This window comes from Octodon degus, unplaced genomic scaffold, assembly GCF_000260255.1.
Source record: "Octodon degus isolate 3935 unplaced genomic scaffold, OctDeg1.0 scaffold00098, whole genome shotgun sequence".
Lineage (NCBI taxonomy): Eukaryota > Metazoa > Chordata > Mammalia > Rodentia > Octodontidae > Octodon > Octodon degus.
In genome coordinates this window covers 5,233,303-5,248,301 of record NW_004524674.1, presented here as the reverse complement: position 1 = coordinate 5,248,301, position 14,999 = coordinate 5,233,303, and the positions used below count along the sequence as shown (strand labels likewise).

General features: G+C 47.6%; 2 protein-coding genes across 5 annotated transcripts; one reads left to right on the top strand and one right to left on the bottom strand.

Annotated features, from left to right (window-relative positions):
• Positions 1–5,516: 5,516 nt before the first annotated feature.
• On the bottom strand, positions 5,517–10,465 carry Shbg (sex hormone binding globulin). 2 transcript variants are annotated; one of them, XM_004638419.2, is made up of 9 exons: positions 10,323–10,465; positions 9,921–10,072; positions 9,489–9,580; positions 9,137–9,326; positions 8,748–8,909; positions 8,381–8,540; positions 8,126–8,262; positions 5,997–6,204; positions 5,517–5,665 (listed from the first exon to the last, which is right to left on the bottom strand). In XM_004638419.2, the coding sequence occupies exons 2-9, from the start codon at positions 10,038–10,040 to the stop codon at positions 5,517–5,519; spliced, it is 1,218 nt and encodes a 405-aa protein (XP_004638476.1). In that variant the 5' UTR covers positions 10,041–10,072; positions 10,323–10,465. The 2 variants fall into 2 exon arrangements, with proteins under 2 accessions (XP_004638476.1, XP_012371746.1); XM_012516292.1 differs by lacking the exons at positions 9,489–9,580; positions 9,921–10,072; positions 10,323–10,465 and having other exon boundaries at positions 8,748–8,855; positions 9,175–9,273.
• A 1,164-nt stretch (positions 10,466–11,629) lies between these two features.
• Sat2 (spermidine/spermine N1-acetyltransferase family member 2) lies at positions 11,630–13,195 on the top strand. 3 transcript variants are annotated; one of them, XM_023723316.1, is made up of 6 exons: positions 11,630–11,906; positions 12,088–12,139; positions 12,289–12,372; positions 12,457–12,615; positions 12,713–12,753; positions 12,885–13,195. In XM_023723316.1, the coding sequence occupies exons 1-6, from the start codon at positions 11,841–11,843 to the stop codon at positions 13,050–13,052; spliced, it is 570 nt and encodes a 189-aa protein (XP_023579084.1). In that variant the 5' UTR covers positions 11,630–11,840; the 3' UTR covers positions 13,053–13,195. The 3 variants fall into 3 exon arrangements, with proteins under 3 accessions (XP_023579084.1, XP_023579085.1, XP_004638475.1); XM_023723317.1 differs by having other exon boundaries at positions 11,631–11,906; positions 12,457–12,586; positions 12,885–12,977; XM_004638418.2 differs by having other exon boundaries at positions 11,632–11,906; positions 12,457–12,558.
• The last annotated feature ends 1,804 nt before the right edge of the window (positions 13,196–14,999 follow it).

Below are 14,999 nucleotides of genomic sequence, written 5' to 3'. Positions count from 1 at the left end.
AAAGAAAGAAAGAAAGAAAGAAAGAAAGAAAGAAAGAAAGAAAGAAAGAAAGAAAGAAAGAAAGAGTTTTGCTAGGTATGGTGGTATGTACCTATAATCCCAGCATTCGGGAGCCTGAGGAAAGAGGATTGCTGTGAATTCAAGGCCAGCCTGGGCTACATAGTAAGACTCTGTGTCAAAACAACCAGTCAACCATAAGAAAACAAAAAGCCACATACACCAATATGTTTCATCTTTTCTTCCTTTCTTTCTTTTTTTCTATACCAGGGATCAAACTCAGGACCTTGCACTTGTTAGGCAGGCACTTAAGCAACTGAGCTATATCCCCAGCCCTTTATCTTTCCAAAGAGATGATAGGCTCTTAGAGAGTAGGCCTTTGTTTACACTACTTATATATCCTTCATATCCAGCAACCTAGAGAGCTACCAATGGCTGGTTGCTAAATTTTGTCTGTCATGGAATGGCTCCTTCTTCAGGAAACCACCAGGAAGCAGCTTGCAACAGAAATGAGCATTGAATGGCCAGCCTTAACCTGGAAAGACGAGAGAACCTCCCATTCACCACATAGCCAAGGAGAGGGCCCGAGCTTCTTGTTCAGCCTCTGCCCTGTACTCCAGGCTCACATGGAAAAGGAATGCCCTGGGAGTGTGTCTGTGGTAGAGCCTTGTTTAGGGCTGCAAGGCACTGGGTTCTATCCCCAGAACCAGAAAAACAAAAGTGAAAGACCTCGGACCTCTCCCTGGAACCCAGCCCTCTCTGGAGCATCTTCAGGAAGGAGGAAGGGGATGAATACCCCCATTACCCTTCTCCCATTTTCCATAGCTAGTCCAGAAGTCTGTGCTCTGCATCCCCTTTCCCCTAGTCCATGCAGTGCCAGGATTTAGCTGTCTGGGTTCCCAACAACCTGTGTCTTTGCAGAAATAAGAAGGAAAGAGATTCTCAAACAGAGCAAAGGGGGAAATGGAGATTTTAATAAGAACAGTCTCCGTTTTGTTTTACTTTGTTTTGTTTTGAAACAGGGTCTTAATCAGCACCTCAGGCTGGGTGATCCTCCTCTCTGGGCTTCATGAGTGCTAGGATTATATGCATGCACCACCACAGCTGGCTACGGTCTGCTTTTGCAAGATGAAAAGAATTGTGTGGGTCGATGGTGGTGGTGTTTGCACATTCTGGGAACAGACTTGATGCCACTGAGGTGAACATCTGAAAATGGTTAAGATGCGGGTGGAAATAAAAGGAAGGTTAAGGTAGTAACTGTTTTTTGCTTTTTGTGGTATTAAGGATGAAACCCATGGGCTCTCCACCACTCAGATACATGTACCCAGCTCTTTTTACTTTTTATTTTGATACAGGATTGACTAAATTGCCCAGGCTGGCCTTGAATTTGTAATCCTCCTGCCTCAGCTTCCCAAAGAACAGAGATTATCACTGTTAATCACTGCTTCACTTAAACTGATAAATTTTATGTTGTTTGTATTTTATTACAGTAAAGGTTGGGGGTGAGGCAGCAGAATTGTCTTTAATATATACCCTTTATTATTCTTCATATTCAGCAGGCTTAGATTTATATGTAAAGAACTATGAGAAGTTGGGCATGAAGGTGCTATAATCCCAATGCTTGGGAGGTTGAGGCAGGAGGATCGAGGTGAGGGCTAGACCAGTCTGAGCATGGTCAGTTCAAGGCCAGCCCACAATAAGTAATGTGACCCCTATCTCAAAAACAAAACAAAACAAAAACTATGCATGAGGTTAATAGAAAAAGCAATATATCTGTCTGTGGTGGCTCATAGGTATAATCCCAGCACTCAGAAGGCCAAAGTAGGAGGAGTTCCACAAACTCTAGGTCAGCAAGAGTTTGTCTCAAAAAGCAAAAACAACAAAAGCAACATAGCTCATACTCTGAGCACTTTCCAAATGCCTAGCACCAGCCTAGATTATTTGACTTCATTAAATCTTCACAGCAACCCTATAGATGGGGTAACACTGTCATTTTGTAGATAGGAAACTGCAAGCTACAGAGGCTTAATGCTAGCTGGACGTGGCTGTGCACACCTATAATCCCAGCATTCTGGGAAACCAATGCAAGAAGATTCCAAGTTTGAACTCCATCTTAGAAAATTTTGTGATTTAGGGAGTTTATGTGTCAAAATTTTAAAAAAATTAAAAAGGGCTTGGAGAGTAGCCCAGTGCCAATGCCCTAGGTTCAGTCTCCAGTGCTACAAAATAAGTAAATCAATTTTTGTCGTTTGTTCAATTACACATATCTAAATAACTCACCTTCCTGATGGTCCTTGGTAGGTGTGTAAAATGCTCTCATAGGGTGTTTCATGGACACTGCTATTAAAGCATTTTACATGTCTGTCTCCCAAGATCCTGGTTCTTCAGGGTCAGTAGCAAGTTTTATTCATCTTTAAGGTCCCTGCAGACTACCTAACACAGTGCTTGGCCTACTGTCAGCAGCCAATAAATGTTAGTTCAAAGAAAGTGGATGGAAAAAAAAAACAAAAAAAGAAAAGAAAGTGGATGGGAGGCAGACAGGGAAGGACCGTGGAAGGGAAGGAGAGAGAGAGGTAGCGGATGGTGTGGAATGACTGGGTAGCCCAGGCCTGGAGGCTGCAGGGTGTGCTGCCAAGCTCCTCAAAGTCTTTTAGGGGGTGAGGGGCAGGCAGAGGACTTTGGGCAGACATTGTAAGCACCCTTGATGGGGACCTGGCAAGGTTTGTGGCACAGCAAAGTCAGTATTAATGAAAGAGTGTAGACAGCTCTGGAGAGTAATCAGGAATCCTGGAATCTAGGGCAGGCTGGAGAAAGAGAAGTTGAGGGCACAGTGTCCTGGAGAGAACAGGGTGGAGGGAGGAGGGGAAAACTTGCCCCTGGGAGATCCCAGGACACAAGGTCAGGAACAAACAGCCCCCTCAATGGGTGCTCAGGTGTACCCTGGCTCTCCAATCTTCTCTTGCTGGCTCACACCTGTGGCCTCTGCAGAACAACTTCTTTTCATTATTCAGGTCTTTGCTCAAGTGACAACACCTCACAGGCCTTCCCTGACCACCTGGCCAGCTGACTAATATGCCCGTTCTCCTCTATTGTATTACAGGAGTTTATTCCCTTTTAGAGCTCTAACCATTATCTGAAATGCTGATGCTTATTTGTTTTCTTTGTGCCCCCCCATGCCATGCATGTGTCTCTCCCTGCCTCTGTTATGTTGCAAGATCCGTAGCTGCAAGGTGTGTGTGTCCTTTACTGTCAAATCCTCAGTGTCCCGAGCAGTGCTGGGCACTTTCTAGATGCTCAGTAAATATTAATTGAGTAGATACATACAGGTGGCCTAAGTTGCTCCCAAATATCCATCAAGGACCAGAATTGAATTTGTATTCCTTGCCATGCTGAGGTCATTCCCACAAACACCTCTGAGTTGAAGGAGGCAGTTGTAGGTCCCAGGAAGGTCTACAAGAGTCAGGGTTGAGAAAGGTAAAGGCCAAGGAGGCACAGACTGGGCCTGAAACCTCTTTTCCTTGGGTCACTTAAATGCAGAAAGGGACAACAGAACTAATGACTGACACCTTGTTGCCTTGGTTACTGGTAACCATAACCTTGCAAAACATTGGCAGGCTTGCTGCCAACATTGTGCATACCTCTAATCCCAGAACTCAGGAGGCTGAGGTGGGAGGATCACCTTGAGTTTCAGGGCCAGCCTGAACTACAGAGCAAGACTCTGTCTCAAAAAAAAAAAAAAAAAAAGGAATACTGAGATTCCCAGGGGTTCTGGAGATAGGGGAATATTAACAGTTCTTGAAAAGGATGAGTTTGGAGAGGTAGGGACTGAGGACTGAAGCCCTACAGCTCCCTAGCAGGCTGGGACGCAAGAATTCTGAAAGGGGCTGAGGACTGGGGGCTAGAGATTAATGATTCAGGGGTCGAACACGAAAGTTCCCCAAAGAAGGACTAGAGCACCAGAATCCTCCAAAAATCGGAGGGCTGAGGGCTGGATCACTGTATTATTGGAGGGCAGAGATTATCCCAAGTCTATCTGTTCTTTCCAACTGGGACCAGCACAAACTAGTTCTTATTTAATGGATTAGAGACAAATTCTTCTAAGAGCATAGCACAGACACTAGAAGAAAAAGAGGCAACTTTCTCCTCTGTTCCCTCTCCTCCCCTCCCCTCCATTCCCCTTCCTTCCCCTCCCTTCCCCCCCTTCCCTCTCTTCCCTTTTTGTATGGGGGATCATCAGATCCAGGTGCATTCTCTCCAGCCCTCCCCATCACCACCACTAAGCTATATCCCCAACCTTTTTAATTTTTTATTTTGAGACAAGGTCTTGCTAAACTGTTCTGACTGGGCTTAAATTTATTTATGATCTTCCTGTGTCCACCTCCAAATAACTTGGATTACAGGTGTATGTCGCTGAATTTAGCTTTCATTTCTGTTTTTGCAGTGCTGGGAATGGAATTCAGAGCTTTGCAAATGCTAAGCAAGCACTCTACCATTGAGTTATTTCTCAATGCTAGTTAGTTAGTTAGTTAGTTAGTTAGTTAATTGGTTAGTTAGCTAGCTATTACCTAATTTTTGAGGTGGGACCTGCTAAATTGCCTAAGCCTCAACTTTGCAGTACCCCTCCAAAAGAGCTGGGATTACAGATGTGAGTCACTGTGCCTGGCTTGCTTGCTTGCTTTATTTTATTTATTTTTTTCCCAAGTGTTGGGGCTAGAACCTAGAGCCTCTGACATGCAAGGTAAGTGGTCTACCACCAAGCTATACTCTAAGTCCCCCTTTTCTTCTTTCTCCCAGGTGCTACCCTATTTCTCAAACCCTGCCCCATCTCTCGGTAACCCTCTCATGCCCCCTGCTGATCCTTTCCTGAGTAGCAATGGCCAATCCAAGGCCAAAATGACAGACAGCGATATTTCATCCTGATCTGGCAGACAGGAGGTTGGGATTTCAAAGGGAGTAGATGCTTAACAAGAGGATGGGATCCTGGCTTTTGGAAGGTGGTCTGTATCTCTGTGTGTGTGTGTTGGGGGGGGGGGCTGCTGCTTGGCCCTCAGTCCTAATGACCACATCCTGAGGGAATCCCTTCTTGACCTTCAGACTAGGTAATGAAGATCCCAGTCTCCAAGCTTTCACAAATTTCTTTTTCTTTTGTCTCTTTAGTCTTTTTAAGACAAGGTCTTGCTATGCAGCTCAGGCTTGTCTTGAACTCACATCATAGCCCAGGCTGGCCTCCAACACAAAGTGATCATTCTGCCTCAACCTCGCAAGTGCTGGGATTACAGGCATAGGATTGGGATTACCACACCCAGCCCTTCACAACTTTCTGATTGTTCTTTTGTAGTGTGTGTCAGTCTCCAATTAGCTGCCTATTTGTTATGAAAACTTGCCTCTCCCTTGGGCCTGTGAGCACCAAGAGGGTTGTTTTCTTTGCTCTTTAACATCTCAGTGCTTGGCACAGGGCCTGGTCCATTTCTGGTGCACAGTACCACTGGACAAATGAATGAGTCATATTCAAAGGGGCTTTAATTGGAGATATCAGTGTCATTGCTTGAGCTCTGGGGGCAGCTATGAGTCCAGATATTCTGGCTTCTGCTTAGGGCCCGATCCATGTCCAGCTTCTGCCCTTGTGCCCAAAGGCCATCCAAGCAAAAGGAGGCAGAAGAATCCTCTCCTAGAGGGGGTGGCACAGAGGTGGGATTAGAATATTAACGCGGCTTGGATTCAGCAGCTCCCCTACATCTCCAGGTTTTTAACCTAATTTCCTAAAATACTTGCCCCCATCGCTCCCTTATCCTCTTATTTTTCTTTTTACTGAGAGGTGCTGGGATTAAAAACCAAGGCATTCAGACAAAGCAAACATGCTACAGTTGAATGTCCCTAATGCTATCACGTTCTCTGTGCTCTTTCCGTCTTCTCTCCCAGAGGTTTCCTTCCTCACTCAGTATGGCCTTTCCTTCACTGGTTCCCTTGGTATGCTGAGGAAACAAATAGCACTCTCATACCTGGTAAAGCACCAATGAAGAGGCGGCTCTGCGGCTGGGCCCAGAGCTCAGAGAGAGGGCCACGGCCCTCAGGAGGCACAGCAGAGACCTCCGTCTTTAACCCTTGCTTCAAGATCACCGTGGATGTGGCCAGCTTCAGCTGAAGAGGGAGTCCCAAGGCCACAGGCAGCTCTAGTCTTGGCCCTGCCCCAGAAGTCAGCACTACCTTCTGCAATGTGAGGGGAAAGGGACAGGAGCAAAGAAGGAAGAGTGAGCCACAGTTACTCCTCATGATCCCACCCCTTGCTGGTTTAAATCTGTCTCTTGGCACACCTCCACTTACTGGCTTTTCTCACCAGTTAAATCCCGCACCAGGGGCTGGAGAGATGGCTCAGTGGTCTAAAGCACCTACTTAGAACAAGCTTAGCAAAGCATCAGGGACCACGGTTCAATCCCCCAGCACCACATGCCAGCCAGCCCCGCCCCCTGGTGGGCTGAGCTGGCCACACACACACACACCACACTCTCTCTCTCTCTCTCTCTCTCTCTCTAATAAATAAAAAATAAATAAATAAATCCTGCACCAGTGTTCCTCATTGGACCTGCTGTGGCACCATCCCTACCTCCAAACAAGCACGCACTCTAAGTATCTAAGGAAAAGGTGTTTGCTAACAGCAGGGAGTTTCAAGGCAGGTCTCTTGGGCCAAGGAGACAGCTCAGTGGCATAAGTGCCTGCCTAGCAAGCATAAGGTCCTGAGTTTGATCTCTGGTATGAGAAAAAAAAAAAAATCACAAGGAAGAAACCTGATCTCATCTCCTCCACAGTGTCCTACTGCCCTCTCAGAACTGTCCTAAGCTCTGATTTTTGTTGTATTAACCAGAAATTGATAATGGCAAGTTATTTTACTTCTGAACAATCCCCCACAGATTTTTCACTAATGGGCTATTCCTGTGACAGAACTTCTGACTTGTCATTTGGCATCTTCCTTGCTGGTGCACTGAGCTTATGAGCTGCATGTGTAGCTCACATAAAAGGTTACTTACTCTTCCAGCACAAACGCGCCACACTCACAACACCAACTGCGAACATGCTGGAGTATGTGTGCTGAAAACAAATAACAGGGGAGTACTGGGCAGTCTGTTGGGCCTGCCATGAGCCAGATGCTTACACCTGACCTCAGTAGGAGAAGAGCACAGGACAAATAAACAGGGAAGCAGGTGTTATGCTTCCACAAACAAATCCTCATTCTGATATGACAAACCAGAGAAAACCAATGTGAACTTGGATTTCCTGCCTCTAGCTTGTGAGTGGTCTTCACCAATATTCAGCTACCAGAGTTCTCTGGTGTTGTGGGTTTCTTAGATCTACATTCGCACAGCTAAAAAAGGTAATTTAAGCTATAATTTTTGTGTTTACCAATGTACTTATTCATTTAGTCAATAACTAATTATTGAGTGTCTACTGTATATAAACTCTGTAAAAGATACTGAGTAAAAAAAGATACCCAGTTAAAAAAAAAATATGGTCATAATACCCATCCTTATAGAGTCCCCAAATACAATAGAGTAAATGAGCAACAACAACAACAACAACAAAAAAGACAGATTCCTGGCTACTTCCTGAATATAAACCCATGTGTGTATTTAAATGAGGTACACTAGGGCCAGGGAGATGGCTCAGTAGAATAAGGGCTTCCCTGGCAAGCACAAGGGCCTGAGCTCAATTCCTGGTTCCGCAAAAAAAAAAAAAAAAAAAAAGAGGTACACTTTGGCTTTGTCTTCTTTTCTCTTCTCCTCAGTTTAAAACAGTTTCTGTCTGTCTCTCTGTCTCTGTCTCTGTCTCTGTCTCTGTCTCTCTCTCTCTCTAGTATTGGAGATGGACCCAGGGTTTCACAATTAGCTACATCCTTTTTATTTTATTGTTTTTTTTTATTTTGGGGAGGGGGACAGGGTCTCACTAAATCACTAAGTTGCCTGGGTTGGTTTGAACTTGAGATCCTCCTGCCTCATACCCTCAGAGTGCTGAGATTAGAGGTGTGTGCCACCAAGGTTAGCTAAGCCTTCCCAATAATGAAATCTTGACAATAGCCATTGCCTTATTAATCCCAGACTTCCCTGAATGCAGGCAACTCCCCCTCCCCCCACTTTACTTGATCTTGGAGGTGAAGGCTAAGCCAAGAAGAGTTCTCTCGTGCACTAAGGGCAAGCAGGTGACCAGATCCAGCTGCCAGCTTGAGTTCCAGGTCCAGAGAGAAGGCCCAGGGCTCTACATGAGGCTGTGGGATATCTGGGGGAAGAAACAACCCTCCTGACCTTCATGGAGACAAGGGCCTATCCTATGCTAGACAAAGGCACAGGAAGGCAGAGCTGACCAGGGAAGTAAAACTAGACTCCAAGAAGTCTACCTTGGAGACTGAATTCAGCACGTGCCCCTGGAGGGAAAAACAGCCCAGGCTGCAATTCCACATTACAGTTTCTGAGACTAGCAGAGGCAGAAGCTGAAGGCTGAGCCTGCTGGCCCAACCAGCTATCCCGGCGCAGGCAGCCATCCAGGGCAGGGACCAGCTGGAGGGAGTGAAGGAGAAGGAGGATGTTGGGATATCCGTCAGGACATTTAAAGCCCAATCTCAACCTTCCCACCCATAGTTAATTCCCCTCTGAGACCCAAGTGCCTGGCTTCCCCCATGCAGTTAGTATTCCATCCCCTCTCCCAAAAGCTGGTTTTATATTCCTATCCCACTTCTTCCATTCCCACCCAAGTGATGTAGTTACCGGCAACAGAAGTTTGGAAGCAGGAAAGAGCAGCCCCCCCAGCGCGATCCTCATGAGGAGCTGTGGTTTGTCGGCCCAGGACCCATACACCTGCCTCAGGCGTAGCATCTCATCCCCATCCACCCACAGCAGCACTGAGTCCCCAGCGGTCTTCACCTCCACCTGCAGAAGGAGGTGAAAAGCTGCATCAGAGACTCTACAGCCTGTGGCCACCACTGTCCACTGCAGGAGCTTGAAGATACATCCTTGGCTCGTTCCAACCTTGTCACTTATTGACTGTGCAGGTAGAATGAGATGACAATGGCAAAGTGATGCACAACTACTTGTTTCTATTTGCTTTCCTCAGACCAGCTCAGACACCTCTTTCCCCAAGAGCAGAGGTACCTTACCTGGTGCCATCTCCCGTCATCCACCCGAGGACCAGCACCCACAGTAAGTTGGGCCCAGCGATTGTGCAATTGGATCTCAAGCCTTCCATCCCGAAGTCCCAGCATGAGCCAGTCTTCCTCAGCATTGGTGTCCCCATAAAATATCACTCCCTCTGGATCCCAGGTGCGAAACTCAAAGGAGGAAGAGGTTCTACAAGGGTGCAGCAGAAGGGGAGACTGTGTATGTTGGATTTTTTGAGGGTTGGGGGAGGTTGAGTTCAGGGAGTGGGCAGGGAAACAGGAAAAAGGGACGAGCTGATAGAGAGGGGATAAGGTTTCAGTACTGGGTTGAGAGGCTAAGTGAACCCCATACTTGGTGGTCTTGGTGAAGTCAAAGGTCATGACAGCAACAGGTTCTTGTCCTGGGCCACTGCTGAGGTACCTAGTAGGAGAGTCTTGAGACCTCTGTCAGAAAGAAAAAATAAGGGGCTGGGGAGATGGTTCAGTAGAATAAGCCAAGGGCCTGAGTTTAATCCCCAGTTCCACCAAAAAAAAGAAAGGAAGAAAAAACAAAGTTGACAAAGGACATATCTGAGAGAGAGAGAGAGAGAGAGAGAGAGAGAGAGAGAGAGAGAGAGACAAAGAGACAGAGAGACAGAGACAGAGACAGAAAGAGACAGAGAGATAGAGAAAGGAAGAGAGAGCTGCTTCTACAGAGCCAGAGGAGAAAAGAGAGAAGAGGACAGAGCCAAAGGGCAACCCATTTAAATTCACACATGGGCTAAGGACCCTCAGCTCTCAGTACCTCAGTGGAGAGAGTGTGCCCCAAGGCCCATCCCTGGTGGATGTGAGGTAGCAGTGGCAGCAGCAGCAGCAGCAGCAACAGCAGCCAGTATAAGGTGGCTGGTGGACTTCTGCTCTCCATAGTCAGCTGCAATCCAAGATGTGTCTCACACTCTGTGAAGAGAACAAGGGGAGTAGGCAGCCTCACATATGGCTAGCGGAGGGCTAAAGGTTGCCCTTGGGAAGGATGGGGCCAGCGACAGGGACATTGACCTTGCGGCCCCTCTGAAGGTAAATGGGAAAAGGGGCAGAGTCCCTCCATTACCATCCCCCACAGCAGAGAAATTTATGAGCTGGTAGCCAGCAGTGTCTCATCTCACTCCTCCCTAGAGCCTGACCTGGCTCTTCCAAGCATTCTACCCACCTGGGTAGGGGAGGGGAGGGTCTTCAGAGATGTGAGATCTGGTCCTGCTCAAGTAGCATCCTCCAGCAGGGCTAGAGATGAGTCATGGAATCTCAAGTATCTGGTTAAGGGGCCTTGGACAAGTTGCCTCACTTTCATGCGTCATGTCCTTGTCTGTCAAATGAAGAAATAATCCTTTCTTTGAGACTGTTGTGAATGGGGGGGTTCACTGCGATAACACAGGAACAGCGCCTGGTATCTGGTTGGGACTCCTCCAGTTTTCCCAGGCCTCTAAGGTCTGTCTCACAAGAAAGTATTGTTTCTGGGTGTGACTTGGTAGATACTAAGAAGGGGCCTGTCCCCACTCCCAATGATTTCTTTTATCAGTTGATTACAGGGCTTATTGGTCTACCAGTAGAAATTCATCACCTTCTCTCTCGCTGACACCTTTTATTTATTTTTTGTTTTATTTGTTTGCTTGTGTTTTTTTGAAACAGGGTCTCTCTGTGTAGTTTAAACTGTCCTTAAACTCACTATATGTGCCATGCCAACCCTGCCCCCGGGGCACACTGAGATGGCAACTGAGACTGGGCCTGTTGGTTCAAGCCTGTAATTCCAGCGCTTGGGAGTCTAAGAACAGGAGTATCACTACGAGTCTGATTTGTGTAGTGAGACCTTGTAGATCCTATACTAAATACATTAAAAACAAAAACAACTCACTATATGGTTCAAGTTGGCCTTGAACTCACAGCCAGTCTAGTGCTGAGATTACAAGCCTATGCCATCACACTGGCCTACTTAACTCATTTAAAATACCCTAAGAGAAGAAACACTTTGAGCTCAACTGCCATAAAAAACAGGACTGAGTATGTAGCTCAGTGGTGCAGCATATACCTAGAGGTCTTGAGTTCCATCCTCAGCGCCTCAGAACAAAACAAAACTGTAGGAAACACCTGGTAGAGCAAAGGGTGTCTGAGGCTCACGGAGGTCCTGAGTAGCCCTGAATGGATGGGGAGATTGAAAGCTAAAGCAGTCAATCTCTACATACTCCAATTAATCACGGAGGGGCCGGGGAGATGGCTCAGTAGAATAAACGCTTGCACAAGGGCATGAGTTCAATCCCCGGTTGCGCGCGCGCGAGGTGGGGGGAATCCAATTAATCCCGGGAATGACTTTTGAGCCCTGCAGCCGCTAATGGAGGCCCGCACAAGGTTTTGACCTTTGCCCTGAGCTCCGTCGCGAGTTGGGTGTAGGAGGCGGAGCTCGGGGGAGGGGGGGTGCTCGCCAATTTTGCGAGCTGATTGGCTGGGGAGTGTGTGCCTGCAGGATCAGAATTTAGGAGCTGTCTCGGGCGGTGAAGCCCACCAGGACAATTCACTCAGTTCTGACTGGCTAGCACGCGATTCCGGCTGGGAATCCGTGGCCCCTCCACTTGTCCCTCCCGCCCGGCTTTTCACCCTCTGAGTTTCTAGGCCTTTTACTGGCCCTGCGGAACGGAAGTGGGCGGTCGTAGTCTGTGGTCCCACGGTGGGGATTCCGATGGCTTTCGTGCAGATCCGAGCGGCCAGGGAAGGAGACTGCGGAGACATTCTGAGACTCATTCGGGTGAAGGCTGCAGGCTGGAAACCGGCGCGCGGGAGAGGCTGTCAGGGTCTCGCGGGCCAGGCGGGAAGGGGGAGGTGGGGCAGGGCGGGGCGGGGCCTTGGGCCCTGCTAGGTAAGATCTGGGCCCCTGCCCTGATCGGACCTCATCCCCCCCCAACACTACACCCCCACCCCCACCACAGGAACTGGCAGAGTTCGAGAAACTCTCGGATCAGGTGAAGATCAGTGAAGAAGGTGAGGTGCTCAGCTCCAGGGCCTGCTGGGGACTGGGGGTGGGGGTGGGGGTGGGGTGGGGAATGAGGCATGTGTTGGCTGGTCGGCAGGGCTGAGCACACACCCAGGTCCTCTGTCTGTGTCTCTTTGTCACACCGCCAATCTCTTAGTCCTGAGAGCAGATGGCTTTGGAGAGAATCCTTTCTATCACTGTTTTGTAGCAGAGATTATTCCAGCACCTGGTGAGCGACAAGGTAAACGCACCTCTCCAGTGGCCTGTAGGGACCTCCCATGCACTGTTCCAAAAGGAGCCTTATTCCCTTTTTGGTCTTTCCCAGGGCCTTGCATTGTGGGCTACGGACTATACTACTTCATCTACAGCACTTGGAAGGGTCGTAACATTTATCTGGAGGACATCTATGTGATGCCGGAGTATCGGGGTACTACTGGGCAGGAGTTGAGGCCAAGGTGGACACAATGGTGGAGCAATTCCATAGGTCCCCATCCTCCCCTCTCCCTGATCACAGCCCATGGCCTTTTCTGACTGCCTTCAACTTAAACAACAGTTCTTTTTGCTTCTTTCTCCTACAATAGGTCAAGGGATTGGTTCCAAAATAATCAAAAAGGTGGCTGAGGTGAGCTGAGAAAGGGCATCTACAATTGAGGTCCAAAAAGGCCAAGGATGTATGAGAGCACCTGGTTGAAGGGGGAGTAGGGAAGTCTTCATTTTTGACCCCAGGACAGTGAGTGTTATCTTCTCCCACAGGTGGCCCTGGATCAGGGTTGCTCCCAGTTCCGCCTGGAAGTTCTGGAGTGGAACAAGAAGGCTATGGATTTGTACAAGGCCCTAGGAGCCCAAGATGTGACCCAGGCGGAGGGCTGGCATGCCTTCCGTTTTGAAGGAGAGGCGATGAGGAAGTTGGCAGGAAGATGATGCCATCTCTGCCCCCATCTGCTCAAGCACTGCTCAGAGACACTGACCCCTAGGCCTCCCAGAGAAAGATTCCTGCAGGACACAAACAGAATTGAGGGAGAGGTCTTTCTGAGGGTGAAAAATTAATCAGAATTAACCATGTCTCCATGTGGTTGTGTGTGAAGGAAGTTTTTAGTTGTTTTTCCCCTTTCAGTACTGGGTATTAAACCCAGGGGTGCTCTCTTGCTGAGCTAAATTGCCTGTTCTTGGGGCTGGTGAGATGGCTCAGTGGTCTAAAGCACCTACTTAGAACAAGCTTAGCTAAAGCACAGGGACCGTTGTTCAATCCCCCAGCACCACATGCCAGCCAGCCCCACCCCCTGGTGGGCTGAGCTGGACACACATACACATACATAAATAAATTGCCTGTTCTTTAAATTTTGGGGTCTTGGTACATTGCCAAGGCTAGTTTTAAACTTGCCATTCTCATGTCTCAGGATTCCAAGTAGCTGGGATTATGAATGTCTGCCACTGTCCCCAGTTCCCTGATGGGTAGAGGAATTGATGGGGTAATAAACTCCAGCCACTTCACAACCCTTCTTGGATTTTATTTTTGGGTTTTGGTTTATTTTTTGACATGGGTCTTGCTATGTAGTTCAGGCTGTTCTTGAACTCATGGTGATCTTCCTGCCTCAGGCTCTCAAGTGCTGAGATTACAGCTGTACCACCATGCCTGACCTCAGTACCCTTCTTGTATGTTCAGGTCAGGGGATGGTGCTCTGATGCAAGCTAGGACAGCTAGAAAGCCAGAGGTAAGGGGGGGGGGGGCAAGGTAACTTTGACTCTAACCTATGGAATATAGGAGAGTGAGGGGATGGGTGTGGTATCACACACCTATAATTCCAGTATTCAGGAGGGTGAGTCAGGAGGATTGTTGGAAGTTTGAGACTAGCTTGGGCTATAAAGTGAGCTCAAGGCCAGCTTAGACTCCAAAGGGAGACCCTGTCTCAAAAAGACCAAAACAAAACAAACATACAAAAAAAGTGTGAGGGAATAGGCTTGGTATATGAAGTTCATTGGTCAAGATTAAAAAAGGTGTGGACTGAGCTGTGCCAGTTCCAAGACTAAGGCAGGCCTGCAGCTCAACAAAGGCACTAGGCTGCCCCCTGGTGTCAGTATGTTGAGGGGCCCTGGGAAGGATCGATTAATTATTCGACCTTCCTCAAATCAGCCCAACTATCTGGATTGGTGTCACACTTCTCAGAAGACCAAGGCAGGAGGATGGTTTGAGCCTAAAACCATCGGTGGAATAAGCGCTTCCCTGGCAAGCACAAGGGCCTGAGTTCAATCCCCGGTTCTGAAAAAAAAAAAAAAAATCAGAGAAAAGAAAATATAAAACAACAACAACAAAGCCAGGCATGGGAACAACACTCTGGGAGGCTGAAGCAGAAGGATTGCCACAATTTTGAGGAGAGCATGGGCTGCATAATAAGTTGAAGAGCAGACTGAACTATGTAGTGAAGCCCAGTATGAACAAAGAAAGCGAATAAATTTAAGCAAAAATAAAGCAGACATTTAAACCTTTAAGACCATAGGGGTAAGGAGGTGAACAGGTTCCACTTATTTCTTTTCTGTGTGTATATGTGGTACTTGAATGGGACCTAGGATCTTTATATTGAACTACATCATGAACACTGTCTCCTTTTTTTGTTGTATTTTTGAGACAATGTCTTGCTAAGTTGCTAAATTGACCAGGCTGGGTTCAACCCTGAAAGCTTCCTGTCTCAGCCTCCCAGAGTGCTGGAATTACAGGCACCCATCATCATGACAGGGTTATTTATTTACTGATTTATTTCTGTGCAGCTAGGAATCTAACCCAGGGCTTTGCATGTGCTAGAGAAGTACTTTACCAATGAGCTACCTTTACAATCCTCATAGCCCAGTTTCAAAGTATTTTATTATGTAAGT

What these genes read in the sequence shown, in the direction of transcription:
- Sat2 (XM_023723316.1), top strand. Translation starts at nt 11,841, where the DNA reads ATGGCTTTCGTGCAGATCCGAGCGGCCAGGGAAGGAGACTGCGGAGAC. An exon ending in AGCACCTGGTGAGCGACAAG is followed by an intron (nt 12,373 to 12,456) that starts GTAAACGCACCT and finishes GGTCTTTCCCAG; the next exon opens with GGCCTTGCATTGTGGGCTAC. An exon ending in TAATCAAAAAGGTGGCTGAG is followed by an intron (nt 12,754 to 12,884) that starts GTGAGCTGAGAA and finishes CTTCTCCCACAG; the next exon opens with GTGGCCCTGGATCAGGGTTG.
- Shbg (XM_004638419.2), bottom strand. Translation starts at nt 10,040, where the DNA reads ATGGAGAGCAGAAGTCCACCAGCCACCTTATACTGGCTGCTGTTGCTG. An exon ending in GACTTCACCAAGACCACCAA is followed by an intron (nt 9,327 to 9,488) that starts GTATGGGGTTCA and finishes GCACCCTTGTAG; the next exon opens with AACCTCTTCCTCCTTTGAGT. An exon ending in CTTCATTGGTGCTTTACCAG is followed by an intron (nt 5,666 to 5,996) that starts GTATGAGAGTGC and finishes CACCCCCTCTAG; the next exon opens with GAGAGGATTCTTCTGCCTCC.